Source organism: Mus musculus, chromosome 16, assembly GCF_000001635.26.
Source record: "Mus musculus strain C57BL/6J chromosome 16, GRCm38.p6 C57BL/6J".
Classification (NCBI taxonomy): domain Eukaryota; kingdom Metazoa; phylum Chordata; class Mammalia; order Rodentia; family Muridae; genus Mus; species Mus musculus.
The window spans coordinates 88,272,435-88,295,673 of NC_000082.6; the positions used below are offsets into that span (position 1 = coordinate 88,272,435).

The following is a 23,239-nucleotide window of genomic DNA, read 5'->3' on the forward strand; positions in this document are numbered from 1 at the left end:
TGCAAATAATTACCTACTTTTTGGAAAAAATAATATATAGTATATTATGTAAAGCAAATGATACATCCCAAAAGATACACAATTTTTTTATTACGTATTTTCCTCAATTACATTTCCAATGCTATCCCAAAAGTCCCCCATACCCCCCCAACTCCCCTATCCACCCATTCCCACTTTTTGGCCCTGGCGTTCCCCTGTACTGGGTGTATAAAGTTTGCAAGTCCAATGGGCCTCTCTTTCCATTGATGGCTTACTAGACCATCTTTTCATAAATATGCAGCTAGAGTCAAGAGCTCCGGGGTACTGGTTAGTTCATAATGTTGTTGCACCTACAGGGTTGCAGATCTCTTTAGCTCCTTGGTTACTTTCTCTAGCTCCTCCATTGGGGACCCTGTGATCCATCCAATAGCTGACTGTGAGCATCCACTTATGTGTTTGCTAGGCCCTGGCCTAGTCTCACAAGAGACAGCTATATCAGGGTCCTTTCAGCAAACACTTGCTAGTGTATGCAATGGTGTCATCGTTTGGAGGCTAATTATGGGATGGATCCCTGGATATGGCAGTCTCTACATGGTCCATCCTTTTGTCTCAGCTCCAAACTTTGTCTCTGTAACTCCTTCCATGGGTGATTGTTTCCAATTATAAGAAGGGGCAAAGTGTCCACACTTTGGTATTCGTTCTTCTTCAGTTTCATGTATTTTACAAATTGTCTGTTATATCTCAGGTATACTAAGTTTCTGGGCTAATATCCACTTATCAGTAAGTACATGTCATTTGAGTTCTTTTGTGATTGTGTTACCTCACTCAGGATGATGCCCTCCAGGTCTAACCATTTGCCTAGGAATTTCATAAATTCATTCTTTTTAATAGCTGAGTAGTACTACATTGTGTAAATGTACCACATTTTTTGTATCCATTCCTCTGTTGAGGGGCATCTGGGTTCTTTCCAGCTTCTGGCTATTATAAATAAGGCTGCTATGAACATAGTAGAGCATGTTTCCTTCTTACCGGTTGGGACATCTTCTGGATATATGCCCAGGAGAGGTATTGCGGGATCTTCCTGTGGGATTGCAAGCTTCTACAACCACTCTGGAAATCAGTCTGGCGGTTCCTCAGAAAAAATTGGACATAATACTACCGGAAGATACACAAATTTTAAGGCGAACTAATCAAAGCACTAGCATATTAATTTTTTAAAATAATTTCACTAATAATTTGCTTATTTCCTTAATATAAGAACACCACTATAAAAGTTAACTTATTCCATGGAGCAACGCTGATTTTATGAATGCCTTACTTGTGTATCTTTCTCCTGTTATTCACTACAGAACACTCTACCATATGTAGAGGTTTCCATTGTACAGAGCAATCTTCTATCTAACAATGTTGACTGGTGCTGTAAAACCACCCCCACACATGTATTCCCGAGAGAAAGATTATGTCTGGTAGGAGTGTTCTTGTCCAGGTAGACTGGATTCCTCTTTCTGTACCTTTTAACTATTTATTTGATGCTACAACTTATATTTATTCGGTTTGCTCTTGAAAGACAAGTGGAAACATCACCTTGGTTTCAAAGGGACTGAAGTTTCAGACAGACCGTCTTTGCTGTTAGACTGCCTGTTAATTTTTGAAAATCAGTTCCTGTTTGTAGACTTGCAGCCATTCAGTTAACTTGAACAGCTTTGGGGAATCATATGAAGTGATGATTACGAAACACCTTTTAACTTTAGAAGAGTCTTAAATATCAGTGTGACACACAAGACCAAGCTATAGAGTGAGATTTATTTATTTACCTATTTATTTGTTTAGTTAGTTAGTTAGTTATTTTTACAAATCCGTGTTACCCAGAGAGTGAGTATTTGATGTGTGTATGTTGGGGGTAGAAGTTAATCTATTGCTCAGTATCTTGTTTTTTAAAAGAATATTTTCCTTCATTCTTTTAAAATATTATGCAATGAATTTGGATTATATTCACCTCTACTTCTCCCTTTACTGACTTCCAGCTCTACAACCACTTTCCTACCCCTTCCCCACTTTGTAACCTATATTATTTTTTCAGTAATCCAGTGACTCTGACTTGTGTTATTCATAGATTCCCCGGTGAGAAGCCATCCACTTGATCATAGTGGGCTTGTCAGGAGATGAATCCTTAAAGCAAGTAGACGAACAGACTTACCCTCTCTCAGATACCTTCAGTTGTCCATACCTCTTCATTTAGGAGTGGGGACACATGAGTGCTTCCCAATACAAGGTGGCACGATGACTGGACTGAATTTGTGCACACACAGCTGCTGGGAATTTATGAATCCAGTGTCCAGAAGATAATGTTTGCTCTAGTCATCACCATCCTCTTGTTATTACGATTGTTTGCATCTCCCCACCCCGTCCATAATGGTGCCTCAGCCTTGTGGTGGGGGGCGTTATGGAAAGGACCCATTTGTAGATGAGCACTCTAATGATATTTTGACCCGTCCTGGGTTTCTGCATCAACCACCATCTATTATTGCACAAGGATGCTTGCCTGATGAGTAATGAGAGCTGCACTAACACCCAGTCAGAAAGTCAGAAACACAGAGCACAGCACCACATTCCAGGCTATACCATCCAGAGTTCCACTGACTGTTCCTGATCTAGTCTGATGCCCACCTTATTGTTTTGCCCAGGCTCCCCACTGAATCTAGAGATCATCTGGTGTCTAGATCAGCCGAACAGGGAGCCTCCAAGATCTTCTGCTCTCTGCTTCCCCAGCCCTAGGATTACAGACACAGGTCAGCATGCCTGGCTTTTGACTTGGGATCTAAACTCAGGTCCTGGTGACTTTGTGGCAGGTAGATTGACTGAGTCATGTCTCTAGTACCAGGGATTACCACACTTTGATAACCCTGAAATCATCCATTAAACTGACCTACATAATTCTGTGTCGTGTGTACATGTGTACAGGTATGTGATTGAGTCTATGTACAGAAAATTTGACTTCTCCCTTTGATCCTATCTGCGCTATGCTTTTGATAGATTCAGATTTGATAGTGCTGATGTGCTGCTGGCTAACTGATTTATAATGTTGAATTCCCCTTTTCAAAGTCCCTGAACATCTTTTCTGGGCTCCACCCATTATTATTACATGTCATGTGGAAGTGCCAGTTTTAAGCATTCCCCAGTCAGCTATACTGAATAACTTCTATTGTGGCACAATTCTTACGTCTTAAATTTGTGATAATGCATTCAAGAGAAGGGAATAGATAAGAACTGGAGAAAAAAATTGCAAGAGAAACATAATAGAAGGAAGCTATCATTTACTCGATTTGTAGCTCGCTGAAGCATTTTACAGATTGACAGGGATCCTTCGATTACCAAATTGCTTTCCCCCCTGCTCAAGTAAAGAGATATGGGTTTGAAAATGGGCTACATTGTGGAGTTTTAATGAGCATTTGCTAACTCTTTCAGCAAAATAGCAGAAAATTCTACAAAACTTAGTCTGTTTTATTTTATTTCTTCTCCCTTTTTTTGTTTTTGTTTTTGTTTTTGTTTTTTTCCCAGGATCAATTCAGGAAGCTCACAAACTCTGCTTGCTGGCTTTGGAATTTTAAACATGGTGTAGCTCTCCAGAGTATGGAATATAAAGAAACAGGGGCAAACTTGGCATTCAGGACACAGGCCAGCCAACAACGTTTAAAGTTATTCCCCTTTAGCACTAGAAAATCAATAGTCCTGTTAGATAGAAGAGGTTTTTTCTAAGAGGAAATGATGAGGATTATGGAGGAGCATCTGACAGGTTCACAGAAGATAAAGGAAAAGTCAGCTTAATTGTCAAGGAGAATATGCAAACTAGCTTCTAATAAACAAAGGCATATGAAAAAAGCAAGTACATACAATATCAAAGCAAAACAAGAGAATACAAAAGTGAAAATTGTTCTCCAAAACTCTGTGTGTGTGTGTGTGTGTGTGTGTGTGTGTCTGTGACAGAGAGGGGGGAGGGGAAGGAGAGGAGGAGAGGGAGAGGGAGGGGGAGAGGGAGAGAGAGGAATAAGCCCACAATATGGTGAGCTTTATTTTAAGATTACTCTAAGATTAACTAACTACTCAAAACCCTCACCTCATTATGATAAACTGTGCAAACTCTGCTCCAGCAGGAGACACAGCTCCTAACTAGCCTTTGCTTTTCTTTGGAACACACAATATTTAAATTTTGTGTCTTAGTGAGCTCTACACCCTTATTTTTCCCGTTATTTTTTTCTTAAATGGTCCTTTATCCATCTAGACAATGTTTATATCCCCCTTTTCATCATTGATGAATATCTACCACCCATTTGTGTGTTGATTGTGAGCTGACAAGTATTTTCTGAATCAAACACAGGCTCTGAACCCAGACAACGAGTGATCTGTACAGACGATACACATCATTTTGAATTCTCAGCTTCTCAGAACTCCCCATCTTTATTTCTGATGTTCACAATGTGTGAATGCACACTCCATCTACATCTGCTTCATTAACTTTGTGTTTACCTGAACGGGAGGTTGGTGTGGTGACCTGTAGGGTTCTGGTTCTCCTGGTGGGCTGCCAGAGCAAACCAGGATACCTGAAAAATCTACAAAAATGAGATGTTTCAGAGAAGAGCCCCTCCCTCAAATGCTTGGAATCAAATCTAGGCTCTTGTACATGCTAGGTGTGCAGACCATCCCTGGGCCACAGCTGCAGCCCCTAGGGAAGTATTCCGACTCTTTGGAGAAATGATACCTTGGGAAGCATCATTTGGTGTCCTGCTGTAAACTTGCATTTAGTACTTCCAAGGACCAAATGTGTGACACACATTGGTAGCTTACTACATGATCACTATCTGTAGTATCATATTGTGTCCCTTTATTTTTTGATATACAATGAAGGTCCCACATAGTTTTCAGCCTTAAAATTCCATATTTTTTTTTCCTACCAAAATATTCTCTCAACACTGGGATATGTCTTGTTTTTCCATCTTCCTTCAGTTACTTGAAAGTGAAGATATATAAGATATATATATATTTTTTTTCCTGATCCCTTGAATTACTTTTTTTTCAGGGAAACTCTCCTGTTTTCATCTTCACACTTGCCTTTGGATCATTAGCACATTTTATCAGATTGTAATATCTGTATCTGGCCTCTGTGAGCCTCTGAAATATTTTTAGAATAAGAGTAGCTATAAATATAAGAATGAATAAATGAATAAGAAAAGGGTGGAGAGAGGGCAGAAACCAAAAATTAAATCCTCAGCCTCAGGAGGGAAACGGAAAGGTCAAAAGCTACTAAAAACTCTAACATCTATTTGAAGGATGACCTCAAATGAAACAGGACAGCACAGACTGCAGGAACTCGGCAGCAAACTTGCTTTCCCGTGCTTTCCAGGAACTGTTCAATACTCTCCGTCTTCTGCAAGGACCATGTTGGTCAGGTGTCCTCCTCCCTCCTCTTCCTCATGCTGGCTTTAGGGCAGGCAAATGACTACAAGATTTCCATGCTGCATGTCAGGCTTCCTTTCTGACACGCTAGTCCTGTGGCATTTTCACAAAAATGAGTGATGTATGTGACAGAGTTCTCTGTGCACACACATGATCAGCCCATGACAGGGAGAACAGGTGTTTGAATATCTATCTACCTATCTATCTATCTATCTATCTATCTATCTATCTATCTATCTATCTATCTACATCTCCAAATTACCTATACACACAAAATAAAAGGTAGAGTTAAAAAATAGTAGTACCAAGGTAAACATTCCGAATTGGTATACTGCATCCCATTCTTTTATGACTGCCAGTATTTTCCCATGTTCTTTTGAATACAAAGACACTTTTTTTTTCTTTTACCTTGGACTATTTGTAAGATAAGTTGATCAGAAATGCCTACATAATACAAAGTCCAAAAGACGTGAAACTACTTTAATGATTAATACTGATTTTTTAGCTTTTAGGATCTAGATAAATAAATTTCCAGGTATGCTCATAGGGGAGTTTCTTCCTATATTGAGTTACTTGAGTGGGAAGATCCACTCTAACTGTTGGTGACAATGTTAACGGGCTGAAGTTCCAGGCAGAATGAAGAGGAGAAAGCCAGCTGAATAGAATAACTTAGCCCGTTCTGATTCCTGGTGGTGAATGTGAATGATTGTGAGTAGGTATCGCAAGATCCTTCTGCCACGTCTTCCCACTGTGATGGACTAAACTCTCCCACTGAGCCAGAACAAACCCTTCCTTTCTTAAGCTGTTCTGTTGAGTGCTTTGACACAACCAATTGTAAAGTAACTAAGATAGAGGACAGGCATGTATAGTGCAACACATTTCTATTAAGGCTCTTCTATTGACGTTTCCCCTGGGTGATAGCATGTCCCTGGATTAGTCTCTGCCACTGTGAGCTCTGACAAGGTAATACTTTATCTCACCTCCCACATCCATTTGCTTTATGGCACATTCTGATTTCATTTTTAGGGGAGTGTCCTGAATTTTAAAATAGTGATGATTGGTGGTGAGATCTTTGCATTGTGAAATTTTTATGCATTTCGTTTGCCAATTATTTTTCATTCATCTACAAATAAACTTCCTACTTTTCAGAGAAGTTTATGAGGAAAATGAAGGTGTTAAGAAAATAACAAGAAGATGGCTCAGGATACAGCCTGGCTGCTGGGACCTCGGTCATTGTGGGCAGCCTCAGTTTCCTATTCAAGTCATAAAAAGGTGCTTTAAAATTGTTGAAGACTTGGTTAAATACTCTTATTTCCAGTTATTTACAAGTTTTGCATAGCTTTTTATTTTTTATATTTTTATAGAATATATTTAAGAAAACTGAGACAATTTCTATAGCTGTATCTCATTTTTCTTTCCTTAATACCTGTGTGGCCAAGAATGAGATTCCGAGTGTATATGGGAATAAATGGTTATCTAAAACATCTGTGTGTATTTTCAGTTTTTCTTTACGATATTTTCCTCATTAGCTAGTCTTGTGTATCTTATGGTAAACATTCCACAGAGGTAGCAAAGCACGATCAATGCATCTCAGTGGGATTCTAAATGCACCCGTGTAGTGTCTGTTCAATACAGAGAGATATTCTGATGGCCACACAAAATTCAAATGCAAATGCAGCCTGAGGAAACATTAACATGGCAACCCTCTGGTGACTTCCCAGCTTCCTTTCTCTGTCCTTCTTTCACTAGTAGTCCCAGCAAATGTGTTCATTCTCCTTTCCCAGCTATTCAAAATGCAACTACTGGTGCTTGCGTGGCGTGTGTGTGTGTGTGTGTGTGTGTGTGTGTGTGTGTGTGTTTACCAAGTAGAATATTTGAAGCACAGGAGAAAATGCCACTGGCTTATCAATGTAAATATGTGTTTATATTTGAATATATATAATATTTGTATGTAAGTCTACATAATAAAAAATAGAAATAAGGTAGGTAATGTCATGCATCACACTCTATGCATGTAATTATATAAAATCAGATAAATATTATATGTAGCATTATATAATATAACAATGCATATGATTAATATTGTGATAAGGGTTGCAGACTGAATTTTATACATTTAAATATTAATGTAAATGCTGTACAGCTAATTATCATACACATGTTTGTCTATATCTTCATTAGTATCCCAGTTAGTTTTATAAATATATACAGAGAGAAAGAAAGAAAGAAAGAAAGAAAGAAAGGAAGGAAGAAAGAAAGAAAGAAAGAAAGAAAGAAAGAAAGAAAGAAAGAAAGAAAGAGGAAGATAGTGGTAGAGATGGTAGCTTTAATCACATTACCTTTCTCTTTAAAACATCAGGCAACTACAACATAAACTTTCACTGATTTAATTTTGGAAGTTTTGCTTCACAAAGCACTCAGAGTTGAGGTAGATGTGTGATAATAGATGAATTCAATCCCCTCCCTCTCATTACCATTGGAAGGTCGGGGGCAAGGCTGGAGGAAGATGGAGCACAGCCTCCGTTTTTAAGGTGAGGCCATCTGATGTCCAGTGAGGGATGAGCGCAGGGACACAATGTAGTTAGATGTCAACACCAAGACAGGGATCAAACTGGAGGAAACTGGTCTCATGTACAGCCTGAAGGAATGTGTGATCTTTAGAGAACTTTAATCTCCATAGGGAGAAAGAAGAAAAGATATTTGTATAAATATGCATTTAAAGTTGACAGTGAGCAATTTGATATGACCCCAGTGGAATTTTGGGCTCTTGTGCCTAGTTAAGTTTAATGACAGATAAATAATGCCAGTTCCACATAATTGGCTTAGAGACTATCAATGTCAGGCATAGCATAGCTGTTTGTTTTCCTACAGCAGTGTCTCAATTCATCCCAAAGGCACCAAATGCAGATGTGCCCTGATGGGCCTGCTCACTACAACCTTCAAGCTGATGGACAGGGGAGTGACTTTCCTCAAAGATGTCATGATGAAGGCAAGCAAGAAATCCTTAAGGCTGGAAGGACTCTCATTACAGCAGACTTTTCAGGATGCCTATCTGCATGCAAATGACTGCTTCAATCACCTAGAATCTGAGAAATGGCTGCTTTATCCAATCATGTTTAAATTGGACAAGAGTAATGACAGGAATCAATGTGAAAGAAATATTCCCAATCCACACTCCTAACAAAAAGAACAAATTTTCCCTGTCCGTATTCACTGTAAGTTCTCAATAAGTGCAAAGAAATACAGGCAGCTATCGAGTGCCGAGAGAAAGAGAAATGGTCTTCTCCGGGGAAGAACATACTACCTGATTATTTGATACCAAACGGTCAGTATTAAAAACATATGTAATATAGACTATACTTATATATTTATGAATATGTATATATGTAAATATATTATGTATATGCATACATGTAAGTAACAAAAGAGAACATGAATTTGAAAGATCAATGAGGGGTCTATCGGAGGGTTTAGAAGGAGTAAGAAAGGGGGAAGTAATATGATTACATATGAGTCTCAAAAAGTAAGATAAAAAATTTCTAAAAACAAATTGTATACCACTGAATGTGAAGTCTTATACTTGTGTCTGTATTGTTCCATTGGTGTTTTCTATTTTAATGCATAATTCATTTGAAATAACATATTTAGTGGCTTTTTCATACTTTTAAGTCTGTGTATGTTCATTTTTTTTAACCATTCTTTGCTGATGAATATTTACAGTGATTTATAAAGGATCTTGGCAGTGCAGTGAGCACGTACAGAAATAGCCTTATGATCCAAATGTATCCTAAGAACTAAAAGAACACAAACTTTCCAGGATTAAAAAGGTAAAGATTGCCTTTACACTTCAGAGATGGCTCTCCTCAACCATTCACTCATCACATCTTTTGCAGTAAAAACATAGCAGGGCCATCTGAATGCAACTCATGTTTATAGATTGACAAGTTTTATAATCGAATGTTTTAGAAATATTTTACAATTTAAAATAAAGGACTGAGAAAACAATTCAGTTGTTAAATGCTTCATAGATACTATGGGTATAAATGTGTGTGTGCATGTATACATATATATGTATAGTATATATATATATGTATATACTATATATATTATTCTCTCTATATATGTATAGTATATCTACTTGTATATATAAAATATATATAGTATTCTTTCTACATAGTATGGCTATATATATATGAATAATACTATATATATGAATATAAATATATATGAACACATGTATGTATACACACACACATACACACACACACACACACACACACACACACACACACACATACACACACACATGTGCAGCATTCTGGACCAAGAGAAGGAGAGACAATTGAATCTCCAATGCCTATTGGATAGACAGCCTTCAATTAGAAATCATCTCATAAACCAAACAAACCTAACCATAAATGACAGGTGGCTGACACCTGAGTAATACTCAGTATAGTTGACCTCCGACCTACACACACACACACACACACACACACACACACACACACCACAACACACCTATGAATATCTCCGTACATATTACACAGAATACAGTAAGATGAACCTTCAATGTTGCAATTGACTTTTCATTAAAAAAAAAAAAGACCTGATTTTCACCATCCTTTTCCAATTTGAATTATGAAATACTTTATCGGCTCTGGGAATTGAGTATCGATTTTTAAAGGCATATTTAGGCTGTTTGGCTAAGAAAGGAATTCTTTGCAAACAGATTGTTGTAAATTTCCATTCAAGGACATCAGCACTTAACCATCTTTAACAGAGTATATTCCAATGCCTGAATCAATATTCATAGTTAAATTACATTTAATTAAGTATGAAAAAAGCATGCACATGTTGGAACCCAAGAAGTTAATGGCTGATTCTCCATAATCTATTTGCAGAATTCTCAGGAAGGCATATAGACATTTTTGTCTGTAGTAGGTTTTATACAAAGTTTATTTTGTTAACAATTTTCTAACAGTAACTGCTGTTGTTTTTATTTTGAGGAGATCCTTTAAAAACACACTATTTAGCATACTATATAGAAAAGGATTTTTTTCTATTTATCTTAATAGATTTACTTACAGAACTTTATGTACTGAGAGGAGGTAATTCCAGAAGACCTGGCATGCTTTGAGGCTTCTGGTTTTAATGTATTTTACTTCTTAATAAGGTTTTAATTTATCAAAACATTGAGTAAATAGCCCACAGAATTCTCATATACAGCAATGTATCACATACACCAATATACTCAATGTCTCACACACCCCAATATACTCAATGTCTCACATACACCAATATACTCAATGTCTCATGTACCCCAATATACTCAATGTCTCACATATACTAGTATACTCAATGACTCCTGTTATTTACTTCATGAAGTACTGTGGCATATTTGTCAAGATAAAAAGCCACTATAAATGATTATAAATAATAAATGTTTGTTTTTATGCAAAGTGCTTAGATTTTACCTCACATCTTTTTCTGTTCTGGGATCTTATACGGATGCTAGTTTACATTTTTTTTCTCATTGTCTTTCAGTAGGCTTGACTGCAGTGTGACTGTTCTATGCTTTCCACGACCTTGGCTCTCCTAATAAGGATTGGTAGTCTAGTTTGAAGTTATACCTTCTGCTGGAATTTGTCTGCTCTTTTACCATCTGTGGAGTAGGGAAGGAGGGCCAGGCAGTCAAGGTTCCTTTTCTACCACACTAATGACTTGCTGCCCTGAACTACAATGACCCTCACCCCTTTCCTCCCCACTTTCTCCCCCCTTGGGAAACTTGACCTTGAACTTGACTTGAACTTTGCCCGCATTCAGTGCAGATGATGGTCATCCCTGGTTCTAGAACCATCCTTTGCTCTGAGAACTCTTGCGTGTTTAGTTGCACAGGGAGCTCTTGGGACGCCGCTGTTTCAGGCCCTCTCAGCTGACCTAGCTAGGAAGCCCATGTGTGCATATTATAAGCCTTGTACGGACTGAGTTTTAATCCGCCATTAAATAAAATGGATGTTCTGCCTTAACATCGAATGTTCCGGAATTTGCTCGGTATACTAAATAATTCACTTTAATCCATTCTCTTTTGCATTGTTAAATGAAAATAGTACGTTATAATGACATTCCGTTCTCCAAATTAGTAACAATTAATCATCGGATTTCTACAAAGTAAAGCAAACCGAGTTTGATCCCCATAACCCATGTGGCTGAAGGGGAGATGCTATGCATGTCATCTCAGAATGCTCCCCTACTTCAGTAAGTAACTATATAAGCTGAAAATGAAACTATCTGATTTTAATCATAGTTCACAATAAATGCTAGTCTCTAAATCTCCCTTCAACTCTCTCTAAATATGCATCATAAAGAAGAATGCAGAGAGCAAGTTGTACTCAAGGAGCAGCAGGGCTTTGTAGCTGAGTTTTAGAAGTACTGAGGTTTTATTTTGTTTCTATTATTTTGGTCAATGTCTCTTCTACCATGTTCTAGATTCATGAGTTTGATAAGACATTGATAGTCATGATGCAATAAGAACCCGCTGCCAGTCAAATTGGGGTTGATTCAGGTTTAAAGAGAAGAAAAGTGGTTTTGTGATTTTATTTTTCTGAAAGATTTCAATGTATCTTTAATGTTCAGATTTATATATTTGTAATATGCAAGTTGACTTCATGATTCCTTAAGCAAGGGCAATTGCACACACTAGATCAGAGAAAGAGATGATTTTATATTACAGACCTCCTGTCCTGTTCACGAATACGGAAAGTGGAGACATGTCTTCATGGAGTTTCACAACCTCATATGCAATGTACAGACATTAGTGCAATTCACCTTTATTTCAAATCTGCATGTCTGTAATTAATCTTCAAGTGGTAGGCCAGTCTTAAAATGACAGTCGGATACGTGAATCTCCTTCTTTGATTTCTTCATCACTCTGTGAATATCTACTTCTGATACAAGTAGATTTTACAAACATTTGGGATATGGGCCATATTCTTGGTGTTCTAAGAATAAGAATATGGAAAACGGGGAAGGCTGCAGGAAAGCTACCATTGTCTCTGATACTCTTGTTCAGATCCACTTCAACCAACCATGCAATGATCTAAAAAAAAAATGTTTTCTAGGTATATTTATGGATTTCCTTTCCAACTTGATTATATTTGTTGAATGTTTCCTAAAGGGAATGTGTTTTCTTGTTGCTAACCACATCAAATGTAAGCCCTATTCATTCTCTCTCATCTCCTAACAACTCACAGAAACAGTTCATACTTCCATCATATGATTACAGCATGTTCTAGGCAGATATGTAGGAGCACACATAGACCCATAAATATTATATCAGAGTTTCAGGAAAGATACTTAAAACCAAATGCCAGAAGGGCTACCTTCCTAGTCACACACTTCTAGCAATTAGAGATATAATTTAGTGAGAGTCACCAAATCACAGTGTTTCTCAACGAAAACAAGACAAACCACAAAAAACAAACCACAGAAAAGAAGCCAAAGTTGAGAGAGAGGCACATGGTATAAAGATCAGGCTTACAAAGTCAGTCTGATACACCAAATGGCACGGAGCGAAAAGTCAGGCAAATCACTGACTGGTTGCAGGAGTGTGGTAGAACTAGCTGGGAACTCCGTTGTTATTTTGCCCTGAAATAGACTTTCAGGGTGCTTTCGAGGGCTAGTTGGGGATTTCAAGTTAGTGTGAGGGCCAACATGCTTCTCAAAGTGCCAGTGTCTCTAGAAGTGTGGATCTGGTTAACCCAAGCATGTCTTTTCAGACAGGAACAACTCCCCTCTCGGTTCCTTTTCCAACTGTGGCAGCATGAACTGCTTATACTCTACATATTGGCAGGCCTTAATATGATCCTTCTCATCAACAAAATAATGGCACACCGTTGGCAGTCCCATGAGTGGACAATCCTACAAAATAATGTTTGAACATTTAAGAGAGTTTAATAAAAGCTAAAATAATAGCAGACTTTAAATGACCACAGTATAAGCTTCAAGGACTATTTTTGCCATCCGTTTTGCTTATGGTTGTATCACAGTTGAGAATAATTCTTCAGATATGTGTTGCATGAAGAATATTAACTCAAAGAAATCAAGACCTTAAGGCACAAAGCCACGTGTTTTTATTTATCTCTACCATTTGCCTGCCTCCCCCATACTAGGATAATTTAAAATATCTGATGTTTGTACTGAACTTCACAACATCAAAAACACAGACAATACAGACCCAAATGGGAACTTTGGGTATTGCCCTATTAAGGGCTTTTAAAAATGATGCTATAGACATAAAACAATCAGCATAAAATAAACTGGACCTCTTAGAAGGAATACAGGATTTCCACTATAGATTACCGCCTTTTCATATAAATAGGCACATTTCTCTCTTTATGTGGGATATTTAACTACCTGGCTTGCTATGTAACATAACTGCTTTGTTGTAAGCTGCAAAATTGGTATTTGACCATCCTGTGTGAGATATGAGGAGCAGACGCCAATGCTGATAGGTCCAGGTGAGGGATTTAGTCTTGGAAATACTAAATGTTTTAGAAAAAAATGAAGCACATTAAAATTTAAGCCTGGGATCATAAAGAACATGTCAATAATAAAATTAAGTCAAAAGCACACAACAACAATAGTGCAACTGAACCCAACTACTCCTTAAAGACCCCTCATATGCTATTTCATGCTCTGTTCCTATTAATTCTATTAATGCGACAATGAGGGTCCTGTTAGTTTTAACTTGACTTCTCAGATACAATTACAAAGGCCTGCTCAGAGTGGCTAACTCTCACTGAGACACACACCCAGTAAGTGATGTGAGATCCGAGCCTACACATGTTCCACCAAGCTCTGTTTTGGAAGTTTGGCCACCCTTAGTCCTATGCTTTCCCATCATGTTCATGACTGCTGGAAGGATAGACTAGGCATATCAGTAAATAACGCTTCCTCTTATTAGTAGAAAGGACTCTTATCCTTCATGCCTGCACACATCGGGTATTTCCCTCCACTAAGGGCAGAATACTACATTTGGATATTTAAGAGGATGCCGATAATGGTGTGGCTCACAGGATAAGTAAACATATATGATGGGCAACTGCTTTCTGATACACACAGGCATACACAAAAGAGCAGAACTGACTCCAACAAGCACATACATTTCTCCTCTGTAAGTGACTGGAACAGTTCTTCGATGCAGTAGTGACATTTAGGGCACCACACTCCATGGATTCCCTTTGTGGTTATTTTCAGCTTTATACAAGATTATTACCTTGTATATAATCATATTTCAAGACATATTCACCAGGCACACATGCTAGAGCCTGACATGTGTTCATTCTCAGAAACTTCTAAGATCCCATGTGTGAAATTTATTCTACATTTGCACTTTCCTCAATTGCTAAAGTTTAAGCAGATACTCCAAGAAAGCTACAAAGCACCATTTGGCTGCCTTTTCCATATAAAGGCAATTATAAGTGTCTGGCTTTTATCTTGAACTTTAAGATATTTCAAGTTATTGAGCAAGGATGCACGTTAATAATCCAGAGTCCCTGTTTGTTGGTTGACTGGGAGCTTGGCAGATTGTTAAGAAGAAAAACAAGAGGTGAAAATGAATACAATTTCTATTCTCCTTCTCACACATAGAGTTTTGTTTACTTCCCTAGTCCTTTGATATTTTGCATTCAGTACTGGGCTTGACTGACAGGAGACTCACTGTAAAAGGCAGGTTCCCTCTGAGGTAACGCTGGTTTCCATGGTGCTGAAGTTTTTCATTTAAAAGCTATGTGTAGGTCTGTACATACAGCCTGTTAGTGTCCAGGCTAGCAACAGGTCACAAAGCGCTATAGAGGGGAGACTTGTGTGCTGCATATAAACACAGGCGCGTGCAATGTTTCTTCACGCACTGTAGCTTATATTTAAAGGAAAGAAATTCAATTATTTTGTGGCAAGTATCATAAGGTCAGTGAGGGATGTGGTTGTTTTTGTTTTGAAAACAATTTTCAAACGGCTGATTGTGATCGTTTGGGACTTGGCAAGGCGGTTTCTAACCCAAGGTCACCATTTTCAAGGTGTATAACACAAAAGCAACAATAAAGTTGATAACTCCTGGAAACTGTGACACATTTTCATTACTTTGTGTTCTTCACATTATTGTTTTGCTACAGGAAGCACATTTGACAGCATTCAAAGTCCAGTCTTGAATTTATCTTGGGCAAAGATGGTTTTAGTTTATCAATTGTGATTCTTTAAAAACTGTTTGGAAATCTATCATTATAGAGTGAGTCTAAGCTATCTACTAAATGCAGATATGCCTCCATACTCTAGAAGACACATGTCAAGTTAGTATTTGGGATTTTTCCCTTCCGTTAAAAACTATACTTTACGTGCCTAGAGAAAACACCCTTCAAAGAGTAAGTTTTTTTTTTTTTTTTTTGGAGGTGAGGGGACATATTCAGTGCAAAAGTAAATAAGCAAGCTGTAGGTTCAGAATTTTTCTGAGGGTCTCACTAGTTGAAGATCAGTATTACTGTAGTTACTTAGGGAAATGGACGGACGGCTTGGAGCCTCACTGTTAACTGCTGCACAAGGTGCCAGCACACTCAGGCCACTCAGTCAATTCTTAGAAAGAGTAAACCTTGAAGTCCCAGGCTTCATTTTTCCCCCTAAGTGAGAGAGGGGAGAAGCCAGGAGACCTGTTAGCAGTCAACAGGCCACCTATGGCTCTCCCGAGACCATCTATAATAAGAATAGGAACTTAGAAGGCACGCCGAAAATTAAAATACAGAACCCACAGTAGTTTAAAAGGAAAAACCTTACAGGTTTGTTAGTGCCTAAAGCCGAGACCTCCACTGACCAAATCTTGGCAGTGAAGCTGTGCATGCATCTACATGAGACCACAATGACCATTCTGTTAGTAATGCTGGCCCTTGGTTCTGTTTGTGACACCTCAAGATTTCTGTCTTTAGTGTTCTAGTAGTCTCTTTTTAATCTCTTTGGAGGTTTAAGCCTAAACTTTCCCAGAAGTTGTCTGGTTTGGGGATTAGAAGACACTGAGTGGTAAGCAGGTGGGTAAGATTGGGCAGGGAAAGGAAACTTCCGTATTCACTGACCATCGTCCCAGATCACTGCACTCTCAAGCTCGCCAGTGCACACCTTCAGACTTTCCAGACTCCATACAAAAGAACGCAATTTAGAGTTAAAAACTTGAAGGCTTTGAGCTAACATGCTGTGTGATATTCCCATGGTGCTAATGGTTCGGGGATTCTATTGTTAAGGTTCTGACATTCTTTTCTGTAATCCGGACTAGTGGACTGGTGCACATCCACTTAGGCACCTGGAAGAGAGATTTCACCCCGCCTCCAATAGCCCAATTCAAGTGGTCAAAGGTGCGCGGTGTGCGCGTGACTTGATGGTAGAGTAGGAGCCAACCCAGTTGAGCCTGGATCCCTGCACTATGGCTCGGATTCTTGGATCTCAGATTGAAAAAACCCGCCAATCATACATTCTGGGAAAGCTGGTACCTGTCAGGAGGGAAGCAGTGACCGACTCCCACTTTCTTGTGAAGCTTTAAGTGCTCGGTGACCCCTTATCCCCAACTCCCATCCCCACACCAGCGCGCGCTGCCTTGCCTTGGGCGCGCTGAGCTTTCGCGGGCACAGAGAGCGACCGCGACCCCTGGAGCTCAGGGCTCGGAGCGCTTCCGCGGGCTCACTCACCGATCCTGAGCACTTGAGGGGAGGTCTGAGGAAGGATGTAGCACAGGAAATAGAGGAGTGTCCAGCTGGTGTCCCTGGTCCAGAGCCCGGGTTGGATAAGGACTGTGCCGCGCTCCATCTTTCAAGCTTCTTAATTCATGCCGAAACACAGTCGTGGCCTCACGCCCGCAAGATGCACCCAACTTGGGCTGGGTCCCCGCCTCATCCTCCCTGGATGTTCCGAGTCTGCACACCGCGCGCTCTCTGCTCTCAGGAGAGCGAGGTGGAGGGAACAAGCGTGAAGCGGGCGTCCGAGACTGAGCTGCTTGGGGCTTCTTGCACGGGTCGTTAGCCCATCACTGCTCGTCCTCTTCCTCCTCCATGGGCTGCATACCTCCAAGAATCAGCAGGATTTCGCTCCTGGAGCCCAGAGACCAGCTGAGGAAAGTTGCTGCCTCGATTTGCTGGAACGTCTCACTCATTCGTCCTCTGGTCAGATGCAGAAGTGATGGGTGGGGGAAATGGGTAGTGGATTCAGGGTGCAGTGAGGAAAAGGGAGAAAAGGAGGGAAGAAGACACCCAAGGAGAGAGGGAACTGGGGGAGTTGGTGCAGAGCTCCAACCAAACAGGATGAGCTCCAGCGGGTTTACTGTGATACAACCCAGGCTTTTGCTTCTTTCACAGTCCCGCTTTCCCTCCTCCTCTCTTGGCCCCACCCTTTATTTACTGCCCGCCCCAGCCAACCCTACTAACCCAGCCAGACACACTCAGTAGCGCGCATACTCGCGCACGCGCTCGCGGACACACACACACACACACACACACACACACTCACTCGTGCTCACATGCGAGAGCGCGGGCGCGCGCGCGGGCACACACACACACACACACAATTTACAGCATGCACTCACACATGCAGCCCCTCAACTTCGCGCTGTGGTGCTGGAAAGTCCATTGAGTCTAGCATCCCCAAGACGGATCAAATCTAATCTATTGGTCCCTAGGCAAATGGAATTCTGCTACTCCTTGTAAATGACAGCCTTATGCCTAGGCTCCTATACCGGGGTCTTAGAGATGCGTAGCACGTGATAGGAAATCACAACCTCAGCGAGTAATCTTTAAAAATTACCAGAGTTTCCATTTTTAACTCTGAGAAGGATGAAGAGAAAGGGAGAGGAGGAGAAAGAAGAAGGAAAAGACATAGGTACCCTTCAGTCTTTTAAGATTATAGCGACTCTTCCTATTCGAACCAGGCATAATGTCTTGAAAATTGCTTCCATTTACAAGCGCAGAACTGAGAAAGAGGCAGCTTCGGGCACGCAGCTTTTCTTAATTTCTTTTGACTGTCACATTGAAGCACTGGAAATAGGCTATTTTAACAATGTAGGTTTAGAGAGCATTTCTCTGTAGAAGGACAAGGCCACTTCCCCCGGGAAATCAGCGTTTGCTCATGTTGGCTTAATTTCCTATGAGCTTTCTGGGGAATGTTCCATATAAATGTTTGCTGGTTCTGTGTGAACACCTCAAGGTGCTTTTTTTTTTCCTTCGTAGGAATTTGGAAAGGTGATCTAAATTGAGTTAATTCATAAAAGAAGCACTTGTAATTATATGAGCCCAGAATGAGAAAAGATTACCAGAGTAGTGTATCTTAAAATTCACTTATTCCACAAATGCACATTGAGTAGCTTATACATGCTGGCAGAGACTCTGTTCCCTGAAGAACTTATCATGAGAAAACCACATTATATTTTCTAGGAAGAGGCTATAGTGTCACTTCTGGAGGCTAGTATTGTATGTGACTTCTCAATTTTTCAGCATGAAAGTTGAGGGAATAGAACATGGACTCTGATAAGAAGATGATTCATGCAGATTTAGGGGTGCACCTTACCAATGGAAAGGATCAAAGACATAAGTGGCTGTAGGCAGACACATGAAGTTCTTGTACTGAAGAAAGAGGGCTTTCTTGGTGTTGGTTAAATGAGAGGAAAAGTAAAAGTAAGAATAGTAAATGGAATTTTTTTTAAAAATCAACTTCAACTTATTTTAGACTGTTTCTAAAACCAGATAGAAACAATGACATGATCTGCCTCAAAAGAAGGCCACACTCTCCATTATTCATCCACCCATCCATCTACCAACCATCCATCCATCCATCTATCCATCCATCCATCCCTCCATCCCTCCCTCCTTCCATCCACCCATCCACCTACCTACCATCCATCCCTCCCTCCCTCCCTCCCTCCCTCCCTCCCTCCCTCCCTCCCTTCCTCCATCCATCCACCCATCTATTAAATGACTTTCTGTGTAACATTGTGCCAAGCCTTGAACACATAACAGAAATATGGTTACTGCTAGCATGAAACACATAGAAATATAGCTCAATGATAGAACTCCTTCCTGGTAGACATCAGGCCCTTGAGTTCTCTCTCAGACTTAAAAAAAAAAAGTCAGATTTGGAAAGCCATACCATAGGTGCAAAAGAAGAAGAAGGAGGAGGAGGAGGAGGAGGAGGAGGAGGAGGAGGAGGAGGAGGAGGAGGAGGGGAAGGGGGAGGAGGAGGAAGAGGAGGAGGAGGAGGAAGAGGAGAAGGAGGAGGAGGAGGAAGAGGAGGAGGAGGAAGAGGAGGAGGAGGAGGAAGAGGAAACTGACCTCATTTAGGAGTTTGTGAAGGATCATTGTACTGATCCTTTGATGAACAAGTGGTAAATATTTCTTAAAGTGAGAATAAAAATTTTAAAAAAAGCTATGGGCTTATTTTTAAACTTAAGATTAAACATATCTAGTCATTGACCTGTTCTTGAGCTATCAAAATCTGAGGACTAGTAGGGGAGATACTGCATTCCAAGTGCTTGGGAGTGCAAGGTCGAGAATTAAGTTGGTTTCTGACCCAATGCTTTCTTCTAAGTTTTTAGAACATTCTACATGTTTTTTTTCCAAATTGGTTAAAAACCAACCAAAAAACAAACAAAGTCCTCCCATTGTGTGCTTACTCATATCTAGATTCCTCCTTACCTTGGTTTACATAGACCTCATCTACGATGAAAACTCCTGTGAGTATATGTGGGACAGTATATTCCACTTTCAGATGAAAAGCAAGACAGAGAAAGGGTATCCCATGTGGTTCTCTTGGATTGCCATAGCCTCATGGAAAAACTCAGAAAACTAAACCTTCTATAGACCTAGGCAGAAGGGACATGGAAGTGACCGCCACCTATTGTGAAAAACTTGTTCTGAATGATTGCTACCAGCACAGAGCATACAAAGCAATGCCAACTCTACATTAGGTTTCCATTCCTTCTGCATAGCTGTAAAATACATGTTACTCAGTACAACCCAATCAATCTAACTGCTACACTCTCCAAGCTGTAATACCTTTATATCTAACATGAAAGTAATAATACAAAGGACCGTTGGAGCATTAAGCCACAGTGTAAGAGTTATTTCCTGTAGCCCTTATTAGTCAGTATATGCTGAGTTTCTTTCTGCTGGCTATATTCTGACTAAAGGAATTTATGCCTACACTCCATTTTCAGTGTAAACATGTCCCAGACAACAATGACCAAGGTATTTTGTCTGATGCAAAATAAATGAATAAAACTGGTTCACTTAATAGTATGATAGTCACTGGTCCCCTTGTTCTGATGCCATTGCAAGAAATTTTAGTACGTTTCAAATGTGCAACCTTTAGGAAAGGAGTGGAATTTTCCCTCTCGTTGTAAGAGAGAAATTGGGTTCTGCAGGATTCTTAAAGAATCTGTGGCTCACTTATGGTACTTTTCAGTAGCATCTATAGGATTCTGTAACATGCAACGTGGAAAATTATCTCCTTGTTAAAATGCTTCTCTCTGCCAGTCACACGTGGGCTTGTGACTCCAAGTTCCTCATGAGTGGCTGTCAGCTCCTGCTAATTGTTGTGTGCTCTTTAAAAGGGATGGGTTTCCTGCATACATGAATCTAGTTACGTTTTGGGCTATGGGGATCACAGTGCCCCTTTAAGAGTAAGAAATATTTAACTGAATACAACAAAACCATGCATCCCTCAGTCAAAGTCTTAAGCTTTGACTCACACACCATGGCAGATAACAGAGCACCTTGGTAGGTGTGAAGCGCTGTCCCTCCATGGAGGGCTGGTGGCATTACCTAAATGCTGATCCATTTCCAAACACTGAAGGATGGCAACTAGGTGCAAAGAGTGTCTTACAATAAGCTAAGTCACTGAAGGTTATAACTATGCTTTCTAAATGGGGCGAGTGCACTTGAAGGTACTTGAAATATTACCCAGGGCACTCACTGCAAAACATCAAGTGACTTTTGGAGCTTCCTAGGAATGTGTCATTGCATTAGGATGAAAGTCCCAAGTTTTGGGCTCCATCTTTATATGCTTAAAACAAAACAAAACAAAGTGATGTCATGCCTTTTTATGATGTTAAACATAGTTAAGCCAAAGAGTTTCAAATCTCATTCTTTATTCAAATCCTCTTCAGAACTTGCTGGCTCACACATCCAACTTTAGCCACCACTTGCAAATGACACAGTATCTCCCAGTCACTTAATGTTGAGTACAGCCTTCCTTCCAGCTACTGATACTGAAGACTTGGAGATTGTGCTTGCTTTTGCCCTCCCCGTTTCCCTTTTCTGTGCCGTTGATTTTCATGTTTTTGTTTTAAGCACCAAGAAACATCTTTAATCTCCTTCTCTGTAACTTTACCACTTTCACGGTAGCCTAGGGATCCCTTCTTTCCAAACCTCCAGTACTTTGGAACCGAAACTCTTGGCTGTGGAAATGGTCCAGTGCGTCTCAGATCCTAAAGCCATTTTCCTTTACACTCTCCACTAGATGTCAGTAGTACTTCCTCCTTAGTGACAGCCAATATCCACAGACAGTGTCAAAAGGTGCTTCAAGTATAAAATCACCCCTGGTTGGAATCACAACAACAGCACAAGTCATTATAACCTTCCATCTGGTTTGTTATCATAGACTGTTCCATGCCTTCTTCCCTGGCTTGCTTCTTTCTATGAATACTGTTCATTTGAGCTAAATTAACCTATTCTTGTCATGTAGTAGTCTGTTCAGTCCATCATGACAACTGTCAACTCTAAAATCACTTTATTTATTTATACTGAACTTCTGTCCACCGTCATCCAGAACTTCAGGGTCTAACGCTACGTCTTGCACTGATGTGGAGCCTTCATCAACCAAATACATAGGTGAGTAAAAGACATTGTCTTACAAGTCGTACAGCCTATAGCCTGCATCTGTAACTGCTAGAACAAACTGAGCCATCAGCTAAAATTCTCTTTTAACTTCATTCATCTCCATTGATGTGTTTAATATTTATTCCTATATTCAAATTGTGAATATACTAGGTCACAGCTAGGAAAATTTAACTATAATCTTCAGTGTGTTTCTTATTAATTTCAGCAAAACACTTTGTGGCGTAGAGTTTTTCTCTCAATACTCCAGTTTCCACACCATGGCTATCACTACGCATACCTTAAGAATTTTACTAACCCAATCACAAAGGAACTCACACAATATGTACTCACTGATAAGTGGATATTAGCCCAGAAACTTAAGATACCCAAGATATAAGATACAATTTGCTAAACGCATGAAACTCAAGAAGAACTAAGACCAAAGTGTGGACACTTTGCCCCTTCTTAGAATTGGGAACAAAACACCCATGGAAGGAGTTACAGAGACAAAGTTTATAGCTGAGACAAAAGGATGGACCATCTAGGGACTGCCATATCCAGGGATCCATCCCATAATCAGCCTCCAAACGCTGACACCATTGCATACACTAGCAAGACTGTGCTGAAAGGACCCAGATATAGCTGTCTCTTGTGAGACTATGCCAGGGCCTAGAAAACACATAAGTGGATGCTCACAGTCAGCTATTGGATGGACCACAGGGCCCCCAATGGAGGAGCTAGAGAAAGTACCCAAGGAGCTAAAGGGATCTGCAACCCTATGGGTGGAACAACATTATGAACTAACCAGTACCCCGGAGCTCTTGACTCTAGCTGCATATGTATCGAAAGATGGCCTAGTCGGCCATCACTGGAAACAGAGGCCCATTGGACTTGCAAACTTTACGTACCCCAGG

The 23,239-nt window shown here is 39.9% G+C and overlaps 1 protein-coding gene across 13 annotated transcripts in view; it reads right to left on the reverse strand.

Moving 5' to 3' along the window:
- The window catches only part of Grik1 (glutamate receptor, ionotropic, kainate 1), a 394,963-nt gene extending 376,534 nt beyond the window's left edge, over window positions 1-18,429 (reverse strand). For 9 of the 13 annotated variants that reach the window (XR_384929.4, XR_384930.4, XM_006522919.4 and 6 more), the window contains exon 1: window positions 17,151-18,429. Coding sequence is in view for 11 of the 13 variants with exons in the window: in XM_006522919.4 (XP_006522982.1) it covers window positions 17,151-17,268 (118 nt within the window). In the remaining 2 variants the exon portion in view is untranslated. The remainder of the gene's footprint in view (window positions 1-17,150) is intronic. The other 4 variants (NM_010348.4, NM_146072.5, NM_001346964.2 and 1 more) reach the window with 2 other exon arrangements.
- Window positions 18,430-23,239: the final 4,810 nt, after the last annotated feature.